General features: G+C 45.1%; 2 protein-coding genes across 5 annotated transcripts in view; one reads left to right on the top strand and one right to left on the bottom strand.

Moving 5' to 3' along the window:
* Positions 1–14,155, bottom strand: part of LOC137305482 (epsin-2-like) — a 31,396-nt gene extending 17,241 nt beyond the window's left edge. For 3 of the 4 annotated variants that reach the window (XM_067974320.1, XM_067974321.1, XM_067974318.1), the window contains exons 1-5: positions 14,100–14,155; positions 9,145–9,710; positions 4,298–4,534; positions 3,519–3,628; positions 2,114–2,179 (exon numbers count right to left, since the gene is read on the bottom strand). In XM_067974320.1, the coding sequence (XP_067830421.1) occupies positions 2,114–2,179; positions 3,519–3,628; positions 4,298–4,534; positions 9,145–9,502 (771 nt within the window). In that variant the 5' untranslated portion in view covers positions 9,503–9,710; positions 14,100–14,155. Of the gene's footprint in view, positions 1–2,113; positions 2,180–3,518; positions 3,629–4,297; positions 4,535–9,144; positions 9,711–12,008; positions 12,218–14,099 lie in introns of those variants that run through there. The other variant, XM_067974319.1, reaches the window with a different exon arrangement.
* A 3,576-nt stretch (positions 14,156–17,731) lies between these two features.
* The window catches only part of LOC137305483 (growth factor receptor-bound protein 2-like), a 30,221-nt gene continuing 23,070 nt past the window's right edge, over positions 17,732–24,882 (top strand). Inside the window, exons 1-2 of the mRNA XM_067974322.1 lie at positions 17,732–17,835; positions 18,229–18,419. Of these exons, the coding sequence (XP_067830423.1) occupies positions 18,342–18,419 (78 nt within the window). The 5' untranslated portion in view covers positions 17,732–17,835; positions 18,229–18,341. The remainder of the gene's footprint in view (positions 17,836–18,228; positions 18,420–24,882) is intronic.

Genomic DNA, 24,882 nt, shown 5'->3' on the forward strand with positions numbered 1-24,882 from the left:
TGAGTGAAGAAATTCCTCCTCATCTCAGTCTTAATTTAAAAGGCCCACCCCTTATCTTGAGACTATGTCCCCTAATTCTAGACTCTCCAGCCAGGGGAAACAACCTCTCAGTATCTACTCTGTCAAGCCCCCACAGAATCTTATATTTTTCAATGCGATCACCTCTCATTCTTCTAAACTCCAGAGAGTATAGGCCCATTATACTCAACCTCTCCTCATAGGACAACCCTCTTATCCCAGGAATTAATCTAGTGAACCTTCGTTGCACCACCTCTAAGGTAAGTATATCCTTCCTTAGATAAGGAGACCAAAACTGTACGCAGTACTCCAGGTGAGGTCTCACCTCTCAGGCATCTCCTTTTGAGGCTGAAAAGTTGAAATTTCTCTAAGTTTTTCCTCATAACTCAGACCTTCTGAGAAAAAGACAACTTTGAACCCACAGACTCACGGGGCTCTTAGTTCCCTATTTATCTCACCGCCCGTACATTCCGACAGGGCCCAGTGAGGAACTGCTGTCACGTAACGCACACCAGAAGCCATGTCTTCAAGAGTTGCTGGAAAAAGCTTCAACAGATTTCAGGCTCTCTTTTGGCCTTTTTTAAAAAAAAGACAAATCTGCTCATATGTTATGTAAGGTTATTTATTTATTGTACTGTATTAGTATCTTGCTGTGTCTTTTTGTTTCTGTAAAACATTTCACCTATGCATAAATCTAACCTAGTAATTTTAGCCTGTTTACATTTATCTGTCAGCATGTTACTTTCCACCTCCTGAGGTGATGGTGAGGATCCCACGTATTAAGTTAGTGACTTACTACGATTCAGGATTAATTGTTAAACCTGGGTATTGCTAACACTTTTGTGGCATGCTTTAAAGATGCAGGTTTTGTTTCATAAAGAGTCTCTGCTTATGGAAAGTACTGTTTAGTCCTGAACGTGAATAAAAGGCACTGGGATAAAACCCGAATTGCAACAAAGACATCACGTCATAGAAAAGATTGTATTTTCTCAATGCTATCCTTGAGACTCTTGCTTAATTGAGGTCTTGCTCATTGTTGGGGTTTTGGTTGCGGTGGGGGGGAACCAAGAAAGAAAGACATTTATTTTCTTTTAACTACAATTTTTTGTTTTCCAGTGTATGAGTGAAGGGAAGACAGCTGTTTCAGTTTAAGCAGTAAGCATACCCTGTTATAGCTGCATATGGAATAATAATAGTTCCCTGAAAACTGGTAGGAACTCGGTCTGCTGGCTGTAAGGATTCCCAGCAAAGTGAGTTTCGGTCCAATTCTTGTAGACTCCACAGGAAAAAATTACCTTTAATTTAGTGAGAGGCCACAGGATGGCTGGTGTAGGCGAAGGAAAATATCTCTCTACTGCGGGAAGAGCTGCTTCTGTGGTTGAGGCCAAGGAAGATTGTTGAGCACAGGGAGCTTTACTCGGTGGGCACGTGATGCAGATACTGGGTGCCAACTGGAAAAATGCACCATTCCCTAGCATCAACACTCCCCAACTTGATCAGTACAATCATTCGTATAATGAAAAATTTAATTAAACAATTTATCCTGGCTGAACATAACTTGTACGTAACACGTCTCATTTCTATATGTAATTTAAGCAAATACACAATAGGAGTGGGAGACAGCCTTTCCATTGTCTAGGAAAACCTCAACAAATTATTCGTGACTTTACAACCTTTAAACGTGCATTGCTTTCATCTTCAACATAAATATAGCAGATCTCTGACCACATTGTCCATCTTAAGTTGGATGACACGCAGTTTTATAATGACAGGAGTTTCATATCTTACGATGCACAATGTATTATTCGGTTACTGAGGTTCAGCCGTGTTTAATCTGACCTTTCCCTTTAAAAGGTCATAAACTATTATAATTAAACTCGAGTGACTGCAGGCTGTGGTTAATGGTTGTTTGGTGCAGGAACCCCGCAGATTAGAATATGCCGGTCGGTTTTGTTTGCAGCTCAGGCGCATTAAAACAATGCATTTAAGATCAGTTTACACCTACAGCAAAGTGTGGCTTCTGCACGTATATAGCACATGGATATAGACCTGGAAACATTCCGCCCAGTTTTACATCACTACTAACCGGTCCTACCTGTACACCCAGGGTCATCACGGTGCTCCGTGGCTGGTTGCCAGCTGTGGTGGCACATTTGAAAATCTACATGGGCAAGGAAGAAAACACCAAGAATGTCACCGAACATTATACACCGTAACAATCCGTACAGGCTGCTCTATTGGAGCTTGTGAAATCATAGGAACGAGCCCAATTGCCCAGTGTGGGTAACATGTACGCACTGGCACTCAAAAAATTTTTTTTTAAATCAAGGGGCCTCGCAAGATAGATTAACCAAAAAGAGAAATAGCCTCATGAATGGGGGGGGGGGGGGGGGGAGGAGGAGATAAAGAGGAAGTGTTTAGTCATGATGCTCCAGCCGTCATGGTGTGGGGCAGGCTTGATGGACCAGCTGGTCTCTTCCTGCCCGAAGGACCTGCTGTATTTTCAGATTTTTTGCTTTTCTCTCTGGAGGGAATCAGAAGTTGATTGGAAAAGGAACTCCTAAAATGGAAGTGTCGAGACTTCATTACAGCCTCAGCCTGCTCTCCCTTCTTTCCACTTTTCCTTTCCTTCCTCAAGTGCAACACCCCTGTCGCATACAGTGGGTTGCTCAGAGGTTCTTGCCACTGTAGCATTATACTTCAGAGTTTAGGAGGGAACAAAGATATGAGCCAATCAGTTCCAGAGCACAAAAGCTCCACGTAAGTTTTAAAACCAGATTTATAACCTCTTGGGGAGATTGAAATGAAAACTAATGGCTGAGCCACACAGACCAGGATGGTTCCAGATCCCACTTCTGGTCTAGTTAGCCAATTTCACCTGGGGCACTGCAATTAGCCTCAGTGCATCTGGTTCCAGGATGACTCTCCAATGACCCTTACTGGAAGTGGACAGGTGAGGTGGAGGACAGGACAAGTCACGCCTTGCACTGCCTACCTGCCCTTCAGTCGTATTGGCCTGCCAGCACTCACTCGCATGAATAAGGAACACTTGGATGAGGTAACAAATAGCTACTGGTGCTCGTGGAATTGTATTACAGCAAGAGGAGTCTGCACAGTTTGCTCTCAGATGCCGAGTGACCTACTGCATATTTCCACCTTTTGCCAGTGAATGTAGATTATTGATTCGTTACATCAAACTGATCAGACACGACCTATGTATATTGGGAATCAGGGTATCTAACAGCATGGTAGGAAAAAACTCAGGCAGCCTTTGAGGAAGTATTTGTACAGATGGTTCAACTTCCAGATACTGGCAGATTTGGCACTCAAATCCCCCCGTATCACATATCCACTTTAGTACCCCACCCCTCCATCTACTTGTTACCTCATCAGAATATCAGTGAATTGGGAGCAGTGCAGGAAACAAACCTGAACCTGGACTGCAAGCTACCTGGGATCCCCCAGTGTTTGTTTTCCCAGCCCTAGCACCACCTGGGTACCTGTTCAGCCTCTTCTCGACTCATGGCCAGCGCCAACTGTAGCTGCAGCTCCTCTTCGCCACTGGTTTGAGGCCGTGTCTGCTCCAGCTCGGAGATCTTCGGTGAAGTTGCTGCAGACAGAGATAAACGTGCGACAGACAGGTACATCATTGTGAGGCCAAACTAGTCTCTTCACCTGTTAGGTTACACAATCCGAGATATTACTAATGCTTCCCACCTGTAATTACAGGCTACTGCAACAATTTTATAATACAGATTATAAATTTTTGAGCAATGCTTATATCATTTTAAACAACTTGATTAGATCACCCCTCAGCCTTCTATACTCAAGGGAATAAGCCAAGTTTATGCAACCTGGCCTCATAATTTAAACCTTTAAGCCCTGGTGTCATTCTGGTGAATCTACACTGTACCAAGGCCAACATATCAACACTCATATTTGCACGGCGTATGTGAACCTTAACCTTTTTGTCTGTTTGTTGGTAAAATGGTTAAGGTGAAAAGCAGAGTGTTTGATTGTTGAGAGTGCTTTACTTCCTTGGTTATCGAACGGTGGGAGGTGTTTGTTAAGTAAATATACATGTGTAGTACATTTTCCAATGTTGTGGGAGTGTGTGTACACTGTTTCCTACTAAAATTAGCGCCTGTGGCTATAACGATGACACCATAGCCACACCTGTGACTGGTCAGCGATTTCTATCGGACATCACTGCACTATAAGGAATTGAATTCAAATACTAGAGGTTTGGTCAGAAACGAAACCAACTTGGGGTACTTACAGCCGTGGTAGGAAGCAGGCGACCCACCCACTTTGCCACACTCGTCTGACTGGCTGGTGGATAGGTTTGGGTGGCTGGATCCACGCCCAAACATGATCTGGTTATTACTGCCCACCGCTGTCGTCACACTGGACATCCGTTCTTTTGTCTTCAGTGCGTGGCTGCGCTCGACTCGAAGCCTCTCATCGTCCTTCAGTAACGCGATGAGCTGTTTTGATTTCTCTCGCACGTTGATGCCTAGTTTGGAAAGAGTCAATTACAATGGTTACGGCTGCACTTCACAAAAGGAGTCAGTGGCCCACAACAAAAACCACCATCCCGTCAATGTAACACAACATAAACCAGTACTTCCTGTAACTTGCAAGGCCCCAAAAAGAGTCTGCTAAAGATAATTTATAAAAGACATGAGCAAAAGTAGTTCTTTGAGAGTGGAACACAGTACTGGAAACAGGTATAGCTACAAGCATCTGAATGGGACCAGCAGTTCCATCCAGCCTCACCCCGTTAGTGTCAGTTGGGCACGCTGGCCTCTAAATAAAAAGGTTACATATTCAAGCCAAACCCCAAGACTTCAGCAAATAATCCAGGCTTAATGTTCTGCAGTTTCAGGGGGGCTGCCCTTCGGATGCAATGTGAAGCTGAGTGCCTCACCTGCTTGGGTGGATGTAAATAATCCCATGGGATGAGTGGTCGAGCAGGGCGTTCTCCCAGTGTCCCGGGCAACATCACCAAGAGCAGATTAACTGGTCATTCATCTCAATGCTGTGTAAATTTAAAGGATGGTAAGTATTTGGAATCAAATACATTAGAGGAGTCCAAGATGCAGTGAGATGCGAGGCTAAGTGAGCTGAAATACTAGAGAGTTGGGCTTAATGGCCTTGATTTTTTAAGTTGTAATGTTGTGGGATCCATCTAAAAGGTATTCCCCTGATGCCACGAATAGCAGAACTGAAGGAAGATCCATGAATTTAAGAGCATCTTCACAATCCAGACTGGAATAAATCCGAAATGGGTAAAGACACTGATTCATGTAAGGTGGAGCCAATCTGACATGAAAGTCCCGGTGCCATTCCGGATCTGTGCCAGGTGAGCTGATCTCCACCAGTGGGGCAAGCTAATCATTGACCTCAACTGCCTGGATTAGGTGGGGGGGCGGGGGAGAGAGAGAAAGAAAGGGAGGATTCCCACTTCTTATTGCCACTCAGTGAAGCCTGCTGGAAAGTGTGTGCGCACAAGTGAACTTCAGTTAAAGACAGAATCGGGCTAGTCATGCAATGATCCCCCAGTGCAATAGGAGACACTGTCTGGGCTTGGACACAGAGCATGGCCACTTGTGAAGGATAATGTACTGGAGAACAGCCAGCACCAGAGAGAGAGAGAGAGAGAGAGAGATCAGTCAGGAGGGGAAAGGGAGAAAGAAAAACACACACACACGAATTTAACACAACTAATAACCTCAGCTTCAGCCGATCACAGGATAGGGAGTGCAATGGGGAGACACATCCACTGTACAAGTGATTTCAAAAGAAGCAGTGACGATATGGCGACTGATTATTTCAGCTTACTGACTAACAATTGCAAGCTGTCGAACTACTAAAATGGATTGCAAAGCCTCTACATGTGAAATCTTCCACTTTCTAATGACTGCTTTTAATGTGTCAAATAACTAAATAGACGTCAAGAATATAAAATAGATTACAAAGGCAGAGTCTCATCCAGGATGGTGTCATAAACTACAGCTTTCACCCACCATTTGAAATTCTCAAGGTCAGAATAACCTTGACAATCACTCCTACTATTTTCGAACCACTTCCTTCGCCCCACATTTGGCGGCCGAGCCTTCAGCTGTCTAGGCCCCAGGCTCCGGAATTCAATCTCTCCTTCAAGACACTCCTTAAAACCTACCTCTTTGGCAAAGCTTTTAGTTAGCCTTCCTAACATCTCCTTTGGCTTGGTTTCAATTTTTGTTTGATTATGCTCCTGTGACGTTGGGACGTTTTACTATGTTAAAGGTGAGCTATAATGCTAAACCTTTATAAAGCATTGGTTAGGCTCCAACTGGAGTACTGTGGCCAATTCTGGGCACCACATTTTAGGAAGGATGTCAAGGCCTTGGAGAGGGTGCAGAGGAGATTTACTAGAATGGTACCAGGGATGCAGGACATATGTTCATACGAATTAAGAGCAGGAGTAGGCCATTCGGCCCCTCGAGCCTGATCTGCCATTTGATAAGATCATGGCTGATCTGATTGCGACCTCAACCCTACTTTCTTGTCTACTTACTATAACCTTTGACTCCCTTGTTAATCAGGAATCTATCTAACTCAGCCTTAAAAATATACAATGACCCTGCCCCCACCGCTCTCTGGGGAAGGGAGTTCCACAGACTCATAACCCTCAGAGAAAAAATTTCTCCTCATCTCCGTCTTAAATGGGAGACTCCTTATTTTTAAAACTGTGGCCCCTAGTTCTAGTCTCTCCCACAAGGGGAAACATCCTCTCAGCATCCACCCCTTCTAGTCCCCTCTGGATCTTATATGTTCCAATAAGATCACCTCTCATTCTTCTAAACTCCAGTGTATACAGGCCCAACCCTCATCCCAGGAATCAGTCGAGTGAACCTTCTCTGAACCGCCGCCAAAGCAATTATGTCCTTTCTTAAATAAGGAGACCAAAACTGCACACAGTATTCTAGATGTGGTCTCACCAATGCCCTGTATAACTGTAGTAAAACACCTTTACTTTTATATTCCATTCCCCCTGCAATGTAATGTGGAGAGACTGGAGAAGCTGGGATTGTTCTCCTTAGAGCAGAAAAGGTTAAGGGGAGATTTGATAGAGGTGTTCAAAATCATGAAGGGTTTCAATACAGTAAATAAGGAGAAACTGTTTCCAGTGACAGAAGGGTCAGAGGACACAGATTTAAGGTAATTAGCAAATGAACCAGAGGGGAGATGAGGAAAAAAAATTTTAAGCAGCAAATTATGGTGATCTGGAATACTCTGCCTGAAAGGGCAGTGGAAGCAGATTCAAGTGACTTTCAAAAGGGAATTAGATAAATATTTGAAGGGGAAAAATTTGCAGGGCTATGAGGAAAGAGCAGGGGAAGTGGGACTAATTGGTTAGCTATTTCAAAGAGCCGGCACAGGCACGATGGGTCGAATGGCCTCCTTCTGTTCTGTTTCATTCCATGATTCTATAAATGCAAGTTATTGTTAATTAATTGCCCTTCCATCTTTAGACTACCAACAGCCTCTAATTTGGCATTAATTGGCAATGCCACAGGATGGCTGGTGTAGTAGGGTAAGTGAGATATATTGGGTGCCCATTACTCCCCAGCGGTGCTCTCAGGCTTCTGCCATAGCTGCTCAATAGCCACTCATTAGGCGGTGCCCCAGAAAGACTCAACTGCAGGTCCCCCTACACCACATCTTTATGTGAAAGCACCCGTGTACACATGGGAGAAATTACAAACAAGAACAATAAGCTCTCCCAATAGCCTAGCAGGTTAAAGGCATTACCCAAAGTAGCACAAAGCCCACAGACAAGGGCACACATCAGTGCCCAGTCTGTGCTAAGTCAGCTGGCAGAATATGGGGGGGGGAGGGGGGGGGGGAAGGCACTACAATCAACCTTAGAAGAGGAAAGGAACAGCTAGGTTGTCAATGTGATCACTATTTAATGACCACTACTAGGAAGTGAAACAGTTAATTGGGAATAAGGACAGATCGGGCTCAGCGGTTTTGCCCATCACAGCCAAATATCCCGTTGACACTTCCTGTCTAGGGCCACGTAAAGAATGGCTCCCTCAGACGGCGGGAAGCAGTTAGTGTTGATTCAAATGCAAATCAGATAAGATAAGATTTCTTTCAGAAAATAACATTTTGGGATTCAGTATACGAGTAATTTGAGACATGACGTGGTGAGTTTAACATGCTTGGGAGGAACAGGGGACTTTGGACCTATGGTTCCCAAAGCTCTCCACCACCTTGCCTCATGTCTGGATCTGCTGTAGACTAATTGATAGAGATTGACTGTTATGATTAGTCGACAGCTCCATTATCGTATTGAGCGACTACCAGGATGGTAAAAGGCAAACTAGATAGACCGTGGTCTTTTTTTAAATCTAGCAATTCTTATGTTCAGTCCTCGAGTGATTCAGAAATAAGCATCATGGTGAGAACACAAAACCCTTTTTCCATCTCCCTTGCTCACACCCAAGAAACTTGGTTACTTATCCACTTTTCATTGAACGTGTGAAATAATGTGGGGATTGGATTAAAAAAAGCATAAGCAATTGACAGCCAGCAGCTGCTTAGTATTAACAGGTCCCTTCACACAACTGTGGTCACTGGTTTGATTCCCACCACTGACACCTCACAACCACAATTAGGGTGAGTTTCTTCAGGTCTTACTCAAGTCACCAAAAGGTGGACTGCGCCTGTGTTATTTAAAGCTCGCGCACTTAGGTTCTTTTAATAGCAGGCAGGCAAAGTATTTCCAAGAACAGAGTCCTCTTACAAAAGTCTGTGCCAAGATATTTCAAAAGGTCTGAAAAGCAGCTTTCAATGGTGCAAACTCAACATTTTTAGATGGAATGCTTCAGAATTTGGGTCACGAGTTCTGAATTGTGTCAGTTTTTGATAGAAAAGTTATCTGAAGCACCCACTGAGCAGCAATCTTTAGGGCTGAGAAGATGTCCTCATACTTAGAGCTTGATCTAAGGTGAGGCCGGGCACAAGCTGCAGGGAAAATATCACCTTATATTTTCTTCTTTGCCTGCATTTTCCTGTCAAGAGCTTATGTTATACTTAAATTTAACAAAAAACAGGAGATTTTTTTATTACCCTGGTCCCTTCCATCTCGATCGATATACTGAAAGTCCTTCAGCGTCTGAATGGCAAAGACGTTTTCCTTGCACTGTTGCGCCACGCGCTCAGAGCCCGTCTTGATCAGGTAGTCCATCAACATCAGAGCCTTGTACACATGTCGCCAGTTCTTCCCATGGTCATTGAGGCGCTTCCAGATCATGCTCATGATCTCCGAGAAAGCCACCACGTTGTACGTCAGGTCAGAGATTTCCGCCATCAGCGAACTCGAGGGACCCCAAGGATCGTTTGACGTCGCCTCCCGCACTTTTATCTCTGCTTCAGAGTAATTGTTCACAATGTTTTTCATCTGTCTCCGAAGAGATGAGGATGTCATGGTGACTGTTTAAGCTTTCTTTCCCCCCACTCCCCCCCCACCACCGCAGGATCCTATCAGCAGCGAAGTATTACCATTAGCGATTTCCGTGCAGGAATGCGTTCCTCCTTACCGCCTGAATGAAGCTACATGTTGTCCTAATGGAGTTTATTTGCCAACTTTGCTCTGCCGACAATTCCACCGTTGCCTCATGATCTGCATTTACAACCTGAAATAAGAAAATGAAACTTTGGTCAACATTCCTGTTCCTCTGAACTTCCCAATCCGATTTTTCCAATGCTCCATTTGTCCTACATGTTCTTCCTCCTCCCTCCATTGAAATCAAGGCTCTTCACACCATCTTCTACTCTTACACTCTCCCAGGACCGTAAATCTTGGTGACCCCTCACCTCCCTCCAGTCTTCCCTTCCTCCCAGAATCTACATGCATTTGAAACCAAGCTTGGCATTATCTAATATATTGATTGATTTCACTCTCGTTCTACTTTTCAACCTTACTCGTATCCTGCACCGAGCCGTAGCCCTTCACCTAGGTTTCTCAGTTAAAAAGTGGGGAAGTCTTTGTTGTAATATACTCTAAAATGAGCGACGTCCTGCAGCATTGCATGAAGATAAAATGTGTAGGCCTTGGTACTCATGGCTGAAATACCTTCTCCTGTGTTTCTCTCAGAAACCACCCTCCCAGGTCACATAATACAAAAAGTTAGAAAGCATTTCATTATTTTCCTTGAGACTAGTGCAACTCAAAATATATCTCTAATACATTAAGTTTGGTTTGGGGGCACATGTTTCATTGAAAACTCATTACAAGTCCCTGTTACTCCTGTAAGTGGCTGTGATGTGGCTTTTCAATGTTATACGATGTCACGCTGTGTGTCACACAATAGCTACTTTTTTTTAAATGTGAGCGAACATAACCGTGTGATTGCACAATCTGGCCATCAGGTTCTCACAACTGCTCAATGTTTTCTGAAAACTTTTTCACTTCCATTTTTCCCTTTAGTTATTTAAATTTTTAATGTTCAAAATAAGGGCTTAACTAATTTCTTTTTTAAATCAAAAAATGACATTTCACAACATTATTAAATTTATCCACTGAATTGTCTTTTGGTGCTTTCATTAAAGTTTTACTTGAAGGCCTCAGCTTCGCCCAGGCCAGGCAAATTTATTCTACCCACAATTGACTTCAGCCCTCACTTCCACCTTCTAAATGGTTGCACATGGTAGTGACTTAAAATGAAAAACTGAACCGCTCCATGAAAATTTAAACCACGATTCTTACAGTTAGGATCATGTACTCTTGCCTCTCTAGCACCTACAAAAGAATCTTAAAATACTGTGATTCAGTTCCCTCCCCAATGAAATACCAGTTCCACAATGCCTACGAATTCTTACTTGACCTGTCAGTTATAAAGCCAGGATTCTCCTCTACAGCCTGATCGCTAAATGAACCCACCATTCATTACAAGCACAATTGCAACTACTAAATGCACACCGATCTACATTCTATTTTACATGGTATAACATTCCAGCATATCACCTGTATTACTATGAGCAGCACCACAGGACATTACTTTTAGATGCCGAGTCAAGCATGTATCTGTCACAATACAGATGTAAAACAAAAAAAAGAGAAACATAGTGGTTGATCTGGAGCCCAAAATTTACAAGCAGTTTACAAATGCCTTCTGATGTGATCTCGGCAATTTACCAGTAACTATTACCACCTGGATTAACAGTACAGTACAGCGCAGAACCCAAATCAGGTACCTTTAAAGTAAGCGTGTCCCAGCTAGGACAGTGCCATTTTGTGACTCATTCACTGAGCCAAAAATACTCAGTGACAGCAGCTTGAATCTTTGTACTAAGATGCTGCACATACGGTGAGCTTTACGGCCAACCTCAGTCCCTTAAGAGGTACAAGTTCCAAGGATCGAGACTCATTTTGCAAACCTTCTACACATAGCTGGCTTTTTTAAAAAAACGAATCATTTCGCAAACACTAAATCCATTTTTGCACTGACACTTCTTTAGATCGGACTGCAGGCTCCACAAGTCAGCACCCATCATTTACACTACTAACTCCAGCTCCCTTATCCAAGAGGCATAATCGTACGTGCACAATAAATGGGAGCTACAACTCTGCTGCAGAGGTAAGGAAGCAGGCTCACAGGCATTGGATCTAAACAAGCACCAGCATAAAAGAGGCTCAAGACAGAAAGAAAGAAATGAACGATTTTCATGCAAAAGCAGTGAAAATTGAGAGTCAAGTACAGCGTTACCATGAATTATAGGCAACATAAGCCTTGGAGTGAAACCAATCGGTCAAAATTCATCGCTTTACATTTGTTTCATGTTGTACACTTAAAATAAACCAGAAAGCGACTTAGAGGCTACAATATAATCACAGGGTTCCAAAAAAAAATACCCAATGCTCAGCTGGCAATGGCACTATATAACTGAACTGTACAGGCTGGAGCGTCCCAGATCCTGATCGAAGCACCTACCTAATCTTAGTGCCCTTGGATTTAGGGAAGAGAAAAATAAAAGTTTCAGCAGGGGCTCCCCACTGACTCCTGCTGTGAAGTGCCAATCAAGCACAGATATGATGGGGGCTCGACTGTGATGCCTTCTGTAGTTGAATGGATCAGTGACAATCACTGTCTAGGCTCGTTCATGAAGATTGGCCTATGCTGAAAGAACCATATCGCAGAAGAAGTCAACATCTTCAGCTGAACTGGGGGAGGAATTAGCAACAACAAAAAATTGTCAATACCATACACGCAGACACTCTGTACCTCAACCAACACATCTGAACTGAACTATAATCTTGTAATGCTCTCCAGTATCTATGATTCTTTGCATACTACACTTCTGTACTAACAAAATAAGTGTCCGATAACTTGGTTCTTAAACTACGCACAGTTAAAATGCCACAGCCATGATGGAAAAACCACTAATATGCTGTCCCCAACCAAGCACCAACAAAAAGTCAGATTATCTAATCATTTACCTCACTGCTTGTGGGATGTTGCTGACCTAGAAATGGCTGCCTGGTTGCCTGCATAACAGCCACTGCATTCCCAATCATTCATTCATTCCGTAAAGCACTTCAAAACGTTTCAACCCAATAAGAGGCTGTATAAATGTAAACATTCCTTTCTTTTATCAATCACTCCCTGGACGACCGAGTCACACCACATCGTTCAAACTGATGCCTGACTTTTGGCCTCCTGGACTAAACTTCATACTATATACACACACTGCTCCAGCCCCAAGCTGCTTTCACACTGCACTTGATGCCACTGGCCTCTGATGTGTAGCCAGCAACATCATACTTTGCTGGGTCATCCGAGTTGCCAGCTTTGGCCAATGCAGCAAGTCAACTGTGGTAGCATCGCCTGCTGTGCAAGAGCAACTCATGAGCTCCAGTGCAGGCCTTAGCGCAACAGTAAAGCAGCCTTATGCACAACGACATGCAGGACGACTGTGACACAGTCTTCAGTTTGATGCAATGTTATTGGTGCACTGTTTTTAAAAACCCACACACAAGTCATTCTGTGGGGCATCAAGGCTGTAAAAAGAGTGGCAAAGACAAGGTGAATTAGGAAGCAGCAAATTATAACCAGTGCAAGTATAAACAACACCACCAAATCCCTCCTACAATAAATCCAAGCTGTGGATCACCGGTTTCTGCAACTCACCTATTGCTACTGCAAAGCAGATTGACTTTTATTAAAATAACTTTTTTTTTAATAACCTGGAAATAAGGAGTAAATAAGAAGAAAGAGTTTCCACTGGCTGGAGGGTCAGGAACCAGAGGTCACAGATTTAAGACAATTGGCAGAGGGGAGGTGAGGAGAAATGTTTTCACGCAAAGAGCAACGACCTGGAATGTGCTGCCTGAAAGGGCGGTGGACACAGATTCAATAACAACTTTCAAAGGGGAACTGGATAAATATTTGAAGGGGAAAAATTTGCGGGGCTATGGGGAAAGAGCAGGGGGGAGTGGGACTAATTGGATAGCTCTTTCAAAGGGCCGGCACAGGCACGATGGGCTGAATGGCCTCCTTCTGTACTATAAGATTCTATGAAACAAAATCCAAAGGCCAATTTGGGTGAACTATTTCAACAGACTGGGCCTAGGGGGCTCCTTATATCTAAATTATAGGATTACAGACCGAGTTAAGGGGCTTTAATATTGATTTATTCCTCCATTCCCCAGAGATTATATTTAATCTTTAATTAACTCTCTGGCACCACATTTGCAACAATTTTTTTTAATTAATTTATTTTTAACCCAGTTTTCTGTCAGCTGCTGTCAAGTACAGAAATGTAAAACATGCCACACGTTGATCCCAAAGATGGGGCAATCAGCGGCCTGGATTTCAGTTCCTCGCCCCGTTTCCCCTCCCTAACCGCGGCCAAAAGCAGCAGGAAAGCTCGAGGCCGCGACCTCAGCCTGCGGCCCACCCTACACCGTTCGAAGCCGCGGTTGGAAATCTGAATAAAACCCGGGGGCGGCGGCTCTCGAGCCGGCTTCGTTTTTTAAATTTACCGGCCCCGAGCCTCGGGCCCAGGAACCGTCGCTCACTCACCGCCTTCCCGCTCGATCCGGCCCGACTGCCAATCAAACCCCCGCCTCCGTTACGGCTCCGAGCTAAGAGGCGGGACTAGCCCCATATGGACCAGTAACAGGGCGCATTTTGCGCTCAACCTTGAGTGACAGTCATTCTATCCAATGATTTGCCAGACGTCCAGTAGATTGACGTCTATTAGAGCCAATTGTTGTGCGGCGCAATTGATTGACAGTTATATCGACCAATCACAATAGAGTATTCGGTCAACCCGAAAAGAGGGCGGGAGAACTTTTGACCAATAGAAATACGTATCCTCTGATTGACAGTTGTTTTATTCAATCAGCGGTTAGAACTGGGGCTGATTGACATGGCAGTCAACCAATCACACTTCCAGCTTGGCTTTGGCCAAACTGGCTTTAAATACGTTTAAAGTTTACTTTGTGTTGTGAATTGAAGAAGAGACAAGTGTGGTGGGGAGGTGTTGGATCGCCCAGCATGGAGGGTCGGCCAAATGGCTGGTCAGGGAGGGAATGGGAAGGCTATAGGGATAAGTATAGACTGAGATCACCAAGCACTCCATTGAAGTGGGTGTAGAGGAGATTTACCAGAATGGTCCCAGGGATGAGGGACTTCGGTTACCAGGAGCGACGGGAGAAGCTGGGGTTGTCCTCCTTGGAGAAGGAGATTTGATAAACGTGTTCAAAATCATGAAGGGTTTTGATCGAGTGAGTAAGACAAGACCGCTTCCCAGCGACACAGATTCAAGGTGATTGGCCAAAGAACCGGAGGGGGAGATGAGGAAAAAAATGTTTTACGCGGCGAGTTGTGATGATCTGGAATTCGCTGCCTGAAAGGGCGGTGGAAGCAGATTCGCTGGTAACTTTCAAAAGAGAATTGGATAAATACTTGAAATAGAAAAATTTGCAGGGCTGTGGGGAAAGAGCGGAGGAAATGAGACTAATTGGATAGCTCTTTCAAAGAGCCAGCACAGGCAGTATGGGCGGAATGGCCTCCTACCTAAACTCTAGGGGGTAATTTTGACTTTGGGCGATAGTGTATATCAGGTGATATCGGACCAGCTGCCCGATATACATCTCTCCTGATTTTCATTTCCATTGAAGTCACTTGAAAATTCCCTCCTAGTTGTGAGGAGAGATGTGGCTATTTCCACTGGAGCAGCGAAGGCTCAGAGGACATTTTATAATTTCCCTACATTACAACTGTTTAAAATTACATCGTTGGGTTTGGGATGTCCTCGGGTGTCAGTTGTGGCTCAGTGGGTAGCACTCTTGCCTTCTGAGTCAGATGGTTGTGGGTTCAGAGCCCCACTCCAGAGATTTGAGTACATAATCTAGGTTGACACTCCCAGTGCAGTACTGAGAGAGTGCTGCACTGTCAGAGGTGCTGTCTTTCAGATGAGCCATTAAACCAAAACCCCTGTCTGCCCTTTCAGGTTGATGTAAAAGATTCCATTTCCACTATTTCAAAGAAGAGTATGGGAGTTCTCTCTGGTGTCCAGGCCAATATTTATCCCTCAACCAACATCTCTTTAAAAAAAATAGATGAGCTGGTCATTATCACACTGCTGCTTGTGGGAGCTTGCTGTGTGCAAATTGGCTGCTGTGTTTCCCTTTGTGACTACAGTTCAAAAGGGCTTCATTGGCTGTGGAGTGCTTTGGGATGTCCTGAGGTTGTGAAAGGCACTATATAAATGCAAGTCTTTCTTTCTAATTACTTTGCTGGATGTGGCAGGAGATCGACTGGTTGATTTATAATCAGATGTGACACATTCACTCGGTTAATCCCGGGGATGAGGGGGTGGACATATGAGGAGAGGTTGAGCAGATTGGGACTCTACTCATTGGAGTTCAGAAGAATGAGGGGCGATCTTATTAAAACATATAAGATTGTGAAGGGGCTTGATCGGGTGGATGCGGTAAGGATGTTCCCAAGGATGGGTGAAACTAGAACTAGGGGGCATAATCTTAGAATAAGGGGCTGCTCTTTCAAAACTGAGATGAGGAGAAACTTCTTCACTCAGAGGGTGGTAGGTCTGTGGAATTTGCTGCCCCAGGAAGCTGTGGAAGCTACATCATTAAATAAATTTAAAACCGAAATCGACAGTTTCCTAGAAGTAAAGGGAATTAGGGGGTTACGGGGAGCGGGCAGGAAATTGGACATGAATTTAGATTTGAGATTAGGATCAGATCAGCCATGATCTTATTGAATGGCGGAGCAGGCTCGAGGGGCCGATTGGCCTACTCCTGCTCCTATTTCTTATGTTCTTATGTTCTTATTTCTCTGTGTGTTTCCTTCCTTCTCGTTTTGAACACTTGGAAAAAGAAAACTGACTTTGTGTGCCCCCATCTTGATCAGTAGGGAACTGCAGTAATGATAGTTAAGTGGCGCCCAAGCAAATTATATAGTTCTTTGATGTTGACACGCTCTATAATCAAGTTTATTGCTAAAAATCTGTAATTATCTTTCTGTCTCACTTTCAGAGAACAAACCCGGCTTTTTTTTTAAACTTTCCTAATCCTTGCTTCCTCCGGTTTACATTTTCTCTTTCTTTAGACCTCTAGGTCATGCACCTTCTCCTGATCAAAAATGGCGGGGACAGAGCTATTCTCTAGAAGCTTCTTCTAGTGGTGTGCGAGATTGCTGCTGTTTTTTTTCTGCGTTTCTTCCCATCTCTCTCGAAGGCGCCCACTCTTACGGTGGTACTCCTCCGTGATGCTGTAAACCCTCCCACACCTTGGCCGAGTGGCCATTACTCTTGTATGAATCTTGGCTATTCGACTCAGGGGGGCTCGCAACCCGATCCTGTCCTCTCCCCAATGCCCAGACATGTGCACTTTCCCAGCAGTGGTCACTGGATAGAATTCCCTTGCTCAAATTTATTCCCCCCTCCTTCACTATGGGTCCCATGGCCAATTTTTCCAGGAGGAGGTCATTCAACCCTTCAAGCCTGTTCCTCCATTCAGTTAGATCCAGGCTGATCTGTACCTCAACTCCATTTACCCGCCTTAGTTCCATAACACTCGATACCTTTACCCAACAAGAATCTATCGATCTCAGTCTTGAAAGTTCCAATTGACCCCCAGCATTCACAGCCTTTTGGGGGAGAGAGTTCCAGATTTCCACTCCCCTTTGTGTGAAGAAGAGCTTCCTGATTTCACTCCTGAACAGCCTAGCTCTAATTTTAAGATTGTGTCCCCTCGTTCTGGATTCGCCCACCAGAGGGACTGGTTTCTCCATCTCTACCCTATCGAATCCCATAATCATTTTAAACACCTTGATTAGATCACCCCTCAATCTTCAAAACTCAAGGGACTACAAACCAAGTTTAAGCCACCTGTCCTCACATTTTAACCCCTTTAGCCCCGGTATCATTCTGGTGAATCTGCGCTGCACCCCCTCCAAGGCCAATATATCCTTCCTGAGGTGTGATTCTAACAAGGTCGGAGATGCGACTTTCCTCTAAGTGGAGGTCTGCAGTTAAAATTGGTCTTTTTTTGTTCTTTTGATGCAGGTTTTGCTCACAGACTTCTTTTATAAGCAGTGAAATCTCACCCGGTAGAAGAGCTGAGTAACACAGGAAGCGGCCTGCACTTAAAACCAAACTTTGAACCCCAAAAAAAACTGCCATCGAAAAGAAGAGGGAGATTTCTGAGCATCATTTTTTGACTGTGGACAGAAAACCCCGGCGAATGATGAGGGAAGATTCCCCATGACCAGAGCAGGCCATTCCTGTGTGAGTCCTGCTTTAAGGGTTGAAAATTCACTTGTGGTGTGAATGGGTACAGGGAGTGGTGCTGTGAGCAACACCCCTCAGCTAAACCTCTGTGTTAAGCATTTAGATTGTGGTTTTCCTGCAGTGCAGGAACAGATTGGACCCAGTTTTCTTTTTTTAAAAGATTATCTTGACGAATCGAGGTTCGTGATAGTGACTTCTCTCCGTACTTGCTGTCTCGTGGTTTGGGAGCTCTTAGAAGTGCGAGAAGCCATCTCGAATCTTCCGCGAACTAAAGTCGTTGAAATTGGTTTCTTTTGTCTTTTTTCTTCCCCTCCCTCCCTCCTTCCCTCCCCCCTGCCACTTCCCCTCTCCCTCTCCCCTCTCTCTCTCTCTCTCTCTCTCTGCGCGCAGGCACCACACACTCCCTCCGGGAGCTGGTCTATCGAAGGACCTTCCTTCCCATTTTCTTTTCGGCGTCTCTTGGTCAGCCTCTGACCAGCGGGTTCCTCCGAGGGGTGTCCGGAATGGAGGCTGTGGCCAAGTACGAGTTCAACGGGGCTGGAGAGGACGAGCTGAGCTTCAAGAAAGACGACGTCCTTAAGGTAAGGGAGAACCTTAGTCTTTTCTCGCGTGCCAGCTCGCTGACATCCTGTGCTGCTGGAAAAAAAAACGAATATTTAACTCGATGCCGAGACACAGTAAGAAACCCGATGAGAAGGTAGCACAGCGGTTGCCGTGGACTGGTCAGTAATTCTGCTCAATGTTACTACCCTGTACTTAGCCATTTATTTGTTAGCGGGGTGGCGGAGGGGTTATTTTTGGACAACTATCTTGTGGCGAAGGATAAAGAATTAAAAAGAGCAGAAACTTGGGTTAAGGATGTTTTGAACTGAAAGGCAAATGGCCAACACGGGCTATACCCTCAACGAGCTCGTCTGGTTTGACTCAGAGGTGCCATTTCACCCCCCATTTCCTTTATTCTGGGGGTAAAGTTGGGGAGCTACACTAGGCGTCAGAGACCCCTGGGTTAGAGAGGGCAAAAATTAACCTGGGGAGGGTTCCCATTTCTCATTGATGTCCACTGACACCCCAACTGTGTGAATCTCGGGTGAGGTTAGCATTGATGCACAACAAGGTCCAATATCTCGCATGTAAAGACTGAGTGTTTGAGGAAGGTGTCAAGGGGCGGCCTGGTGTCCATTGAACCCTCACCCCAGAGAACATTTCCAACACAACTATTTTCTTGCGTTTAGATGCTGAGTAGCCTCCCTCCCAAAATAAACGGGCACCATAGGGTAAATTTCATGCTCCCTGTGGGGGAGCAAAGGCTCCCAGGGAATGTGGATTTATTTCTTATGTTCTTATACTCTACTCATTGGAGTTCAGAAGAATGAGAGGCGATCTTATTGAAACATATAAGATTGTGAAGGGGCTTGATCGGGTGGATGCGGTAAGGATGTTCCCAAGGATGGGTGAAACTAGAACTAGGGGGCATAATCTTAGAATAAGGGGCTGCTCTTTCAAAACTGAGATGAAGAGAAACTTCTTCACTCAGAGGGTAGTAGGTCTGTGGAATTTGCTGCCCCAGGAAGCTGTGGAAGCTACATCATTAAATAAATTTAAAACAGAAATAGACACTTTCCTAGAAGTAAAGGGATTTAGGGATTACGGGGAGCGGGCAGGAAATTGGACATGAAGCTGAGTTCGGATCGGTCAAGGCCCTGTGGGTGGCGGAGAGGGCCCAGGGGCTGAGTGGCCGGGTCCTGCTCCTACTTCTTGTGTTCTTTAGATTTGAGGTTAGGATCAGATCATCCATGATCTTATTGAATGGCGGAGCAGGCTCGAGGGGCCGATTGGCCTACTCCTGCTTCTATTTCTTATGTTCTTATGGATGGGAGAATTGGGGCTACAGAGTCGTAGCCCTGTCTCCCTCTCTGCCCCGGGCTCCCCGAATGTGCCGCTCCCTCGCTGGGAGAACAGAATCACCGCGAATACTCGAAGGCAACTTCTCTGGTGTTTCAAGTCATCAGCTCACAAAAATGTAATTCTATATTTTTTTAAAAATTGGTTTTAATTACAGATTAGGCTTTGCCCAGTTTGAATAAGGGTGCAGTTGTGCGTTCCTGATAACAGCGATTCTGATTTAAAGAGGATTGATTTCCTGTTGTGAATTATTCTTATCCTTTTCTCCCCTTCCTCCCCTCCACCTTTCCAATTTCATGTTTAACCCCCTTCTTCCTGCCCTCGCTGGTTCCCTTCTGGGGTGAAAGTTCAACCAACAGTCGGCTTCTCATCCTCGCCCGCTCCTCGGAGTATCAGAAATTGCAGGATAGGTCACTGTACATTAGGGTTCTCCGTATGATTCTACTGGGAACGCGCTGTTCAGTTGTACAGAGCCTTGGTCAGACCCCATCTGGAGTACTGCGTTCAGTTCAGGCTTGAATGGGGGTTGTGTAAGAGACCAGATTTGGGGATAAACACGTTAGTGGTGTAGATTCCTTTTGAACAGCCTGTCATACACATGCAGAGCAACCTACACTTAGATAAGAAAATGAAGAGAAGCCTTTGAACTAGCGTTTGTGAAAATAAGAGGAGTTTAGCCGTGAGACAGAGGCAGGACCAGTGTTCTGAAAGGGACAAGATTCAAAGGGGTTTCTTAATCCCCAACTTGCCTCGTGATCCCCGCTGTAGCAATTGGCAAATAACTTGAGGCCCTTCGGAAAGATCAGGGCTGAGTTCTCAGTTTAAAACAGTCAGCTGTTTCGGCGAATCCCAATCAGAGATCCAGAGGGATTCTGTTGAGGATGAGCTACTTAATAACAACAACTTGCATTTATATAGCGCCTTTAACATGGCAAAACATCCCGAGGCATTTAACGGGAGCGTAATTAGAGAAAAATTGACACTGAGCCACATAAGGAGATATTAGGACAGGTCTTGGTCAAAGAGGTAGGTTTTAAGGAGCATCTTAAAGGAGCTGAGAGAGGTGGAGAGGTTTAGGGAGGGAATTCCAGAGCTTAGAGCCCAGGCAGCTGAAGGCACGGCTGCCAATGATGGGGTGAACGAAATCGGGGATGCGCAAGAGGCAAGAATTGGAGGAGCGTGGAGATCTCGGAGGGTTGTAGAAAGTATATAAAACAGAGAATATAGTCCAGAAAGCTGGAGGAAGTTACAGAGATAGGGAGGGGGCGAGGCCATGGAGGGATTTGAAAACAAGGATGAGAATTTTAAATCGAGGCGTTCCCGCACCGGGAGTCAATGTAGGTCAGCGAGCACAGGGGGTGATGGATGAACAGGACTTGGTGCGAGTTAGGATACGGGCAACAGAGTTTTGGATGAGCTCAAGTTCATGGAGGGTGGAAGGTGGGAGGCCGGCCAGGAGAGCATTGGAATAGTCGAGTCTGGAGGTAGCAAAGGGCACGGATGGGCGCTTAAACACGAGACCCTTTGTCTAGCTGCCACAAAACCGCCTGGCAAACGATGTGGGGACGGAGAGGCAGTCGGTGTCAGGAGAATCCATCAGCCAGTGGGTCGATGCTGCAGCGTAGAGGCCTGTACAGTTGACCTTCATTACGCTGGATTGGCGGGTCTCCGTTACTCCTGTAAGGGTCACTCGGCACATTCAGTGAAGCGGTGGCAAAGGGGGTTCAAAAGGAGGGTCTGCATTTTGGTTTGAGGTGTTGAGCAGCCCGTCGATAGCTTAAGAAAAGACGTCATTGAAATGTCTTCTCTTTATTTAAGCTTTTTTTACATTTAAGAGAAACGCAGAATCAGTGAGAGACAGGGAGACTCCCATTTAACTACACCGCCATGCCCAAAGGCTTCCAGATGCCACGTTCGCACTTCCAAACCACAAGTAGTTTATCCAAGAGACTCAACGGGCTAAATCCAAACTCAGAGGCAGGTCACTAAAGTATTTGCGGTTTGAGGGTGTTTGGGTGAGGCTGCACCTGAACCCTGTTTATTTGATCAGTTACTTTTGGATCCTGGGTTGATCTGTCGTCAAAGAGGGAATCCTGAGACTTTGGCGCGTGACGCAAAAAAAAAATCTTTCCAATCAAAAGGGTTTAATTCTGCTCTGTTCAACTCTGCTTGTTCATTGTCCTAGGAACATAGGAACAGGAGGAGGCCGTTCAGCCCCTCGAGCCTGTTCCACCACTCAGTTAGAACACGGCAGATCCGAATCTGAACTCCGCCTTTGCTCCATGTCACTTGATACCCTTACCCGACAAAAATCTATCGATCTCGGTCTTCAAAGCTCCAATTGTCCCCCAGCATCCACAGCCTTTTGGGGGAAGAGAATTCCAGGTTTCTACTACGCTTTGTGTGAAAAAGTGCTTCCTGATTTCCCTCCTGAATAGCTCTAATTTTAAGATTGTGCCTCCTTGTCCTTGATTGCTCCACCAGAGGAAATAATTTCTCTGTATCTACCCTATCCAATCCTTTTAACATTGCCGAGGCTTTAAATTTAAATTCCCCATCCTCGCATCCTTCCGTGGCCTTCCTGCATCTAACTTCACAGCCTCCTCCAGGGTTTCAACTCCTCCTGCACCCTTCAGTTCTCCGTCTCCGGCTCCATCACGAGGGTAAGTTTTTAAAAAAACGTATCTTTTGGGACTCGGTCTCCAGCGTTCCCTTTAAGGACGGCTGGTTCGGCTGCTCTGCTTCTGAGAAAAACTAACCGCAACGCGCAAGGCGCGTTTCTCAAACCAATTTCTCAAATGGGCCTGAAACAGGTGTTAGGCCGTCGATTAGCATTTGCAGTGGACCTTACGCCAGTTTCAGGTGGATGCCTACTGTGTATCACCATCTAATATGGCGGGCGGCCTACTTCCAGCGCGGAACGAGCGTGCGCACGCTGCCCGTCATATTGGACCCTTGCGCGCCCGTTTTATGCCTGTGAAACGGGGGTAGTGGGATTGAATTTTCTAGGCCTACAATTTTTATGTCTTTATCCTGTTACAAGCATCATTTGGAGTGTTAAGTTTCTTACCTGAGTGAGAATCCAAAATGGCGACTGAAAGGATTTTTCAAAAAGATTTCTGGAGTGATTTCATTGGTTCTCCATCTCTTTTTTTTATTGCTAGGTTTTGATAACTGGTCATTCTTTGGTTTTATACATTCTTGGTAGTTTTTTTTACTGGGTGTCTATGTTCCTGCATTGCCTGTTCCCAATTGATACGTTCCATTCCTGCTCAATTGTGATTTTTATCCTGCTGTTTTATGAATACGAGAATTGCAATCACAACCCTGAAAATTGCACATAGACAGATGTGGTAACAGAAGTGTGACGCACCAAGTGCGACAGACATGAGGCATAACCTTATATACGCGATAGAGGGGTACATATACACACAGAGATTTTGCTGATCTGTTAATCTGCAGATTTGAGCAATTTTCTCTTCAATGTCTGAAAGCCAATAATTAGCAAAATGATGCAATTTAATGACAGCAGTTGTGTTCCTGTAAAAGATCGAGTTATCAGGGTTAGTGCTGACGTTCGAACCACTCACCTCAGTGGCCAGACTCAGTGCACGTGGGGTGCAACGTAGTGAGATACACATTCTGCCCTTTCATTTATCTTGTGTAAAATGGCTGTCTGCTTTACAGGGCGGTGTGATCTCCAGTCTGCTGTGTTAGAAGAAAGAAAGAAAGACTTGCATTTCTATAGCGTCTTTCATGCCCTCAGGACATCCCAAAGCACTTTACAGCCAATTAAATACTTTTGAAGTGTAGTTATTGTTGTAATATGGGGAAACATGGCAGCCAATTTGCGTACAGCAAGGTCCCACAAACAGCAATGTGATAAAGACCAGATCATCTGTTCTTTTAGTGATGATGGTTGAGTGATAAATATTGGCCAGGACACCAGGGAAAACTCCCCTGCTCTTCTTCAAAACAGTGACCATGGGATTTTTTACATCCACCTGATAGGGCAGACGGGGCCTCGGTTTAACGTCTCATCCGAAAGACGGCACCTCCGACAGTGTAGCATGCCCGGGGTATCAGCCTGGACTTTGTGCTCAAGTATCTGCAGTGGGGGCTGGAACCCACAAACTACTGACTCAGAGGCGAGACTTTAAACCGACGAAGAGCAGGGGAATTCTCTCCGGTGTCCTGGCCAATATTTATCTCTCAACCGACATTACTGAAAACAGATGATCTGGTCATCATCACATTGCTGTGTGTGGGATCTTGCTGTATGAAAATTGGCTGCCGTGTTTCCTGCATAACAGTCACTGAACTTCACAAGTAATATGTTGGATGCAAAGTGCTTTGGGACATCAACAACAACTACTTGCATTTATATAGCGCCTTTAACGTAGTAAAACGCCCCAAGGTGCTTCACAGAACCGATTACCAAACAAAATTTGACACCGAGCCCCATAAGGAGCTATTAGGACAGGTGACCAAAAGCTTGGTCAAAGAGGTAGGTTTTAAGGAGCGTCTTGAAGGAGGAGAGAGAGGCGGAGAGGTTTAGGGAGGGAATTCCAGAGCTTAGGGCCGAGGCAGCTGAAGGCACGGCCACCAATGGCAGAACGAAGAAAATCGGAGACGTGCAAGAGTCCAGAATTGGAGGGGCACGGAGATCTCGGAGGGTTGTAGGGCTGGAGGAGGTCACAGAGATAGGGAGGGGCGAGGCCATGGAGGGATTTGAAAACAAGGATGAGAATTTTAAAATCGAGGCATTGCTGGACTGGGAGCCAATGTAGGTCAGCGAGCACAGGGGTGAATGGGACTTGGTGCGAGTTAGGATATGAGCAACAGAGTTTTGGATGAGCTGAAGTTCATGGAAGGTGGGAGGCCGGCCAGGAGAGCATTGGAATAGTCAAGTTTGGAGGTAACAAAGGCATGGACGAGGGATTCAGCAGCAGATGAGCTGAGGCAGGGGCGGGGACCCTGAGAGATGTGATCAATCACAGTAGGCCTTTATTAACGGTAAGAAGAGAGTGCAGATTGCCTGAATTCTTATTGAACTTTCATTGAAAAAGTTGCCCATCGTGTAAGGTGCCGATTTTTGGATGAAATGCCCCCAAATCCAACAGGCTCGCACTGCAAGCCTAG

The sequence above is a fragment of the Heptranchias perlo genome, chromosome 40 (assembly GCF_035084215.1).
Source record: "Heptranchias perlo isolate sHepPer1 chromosome 40, sHepPer1.hap1, whole genome shotgun sequence".
Classification (NCBI taxonomy): domain Eukaryota; kingdom Metazoa; phylum Chordata; class Chondrichthyes; order Hexanchiformes; family Hexanchidae; genus Heptranchias; species Heptranchias perlo.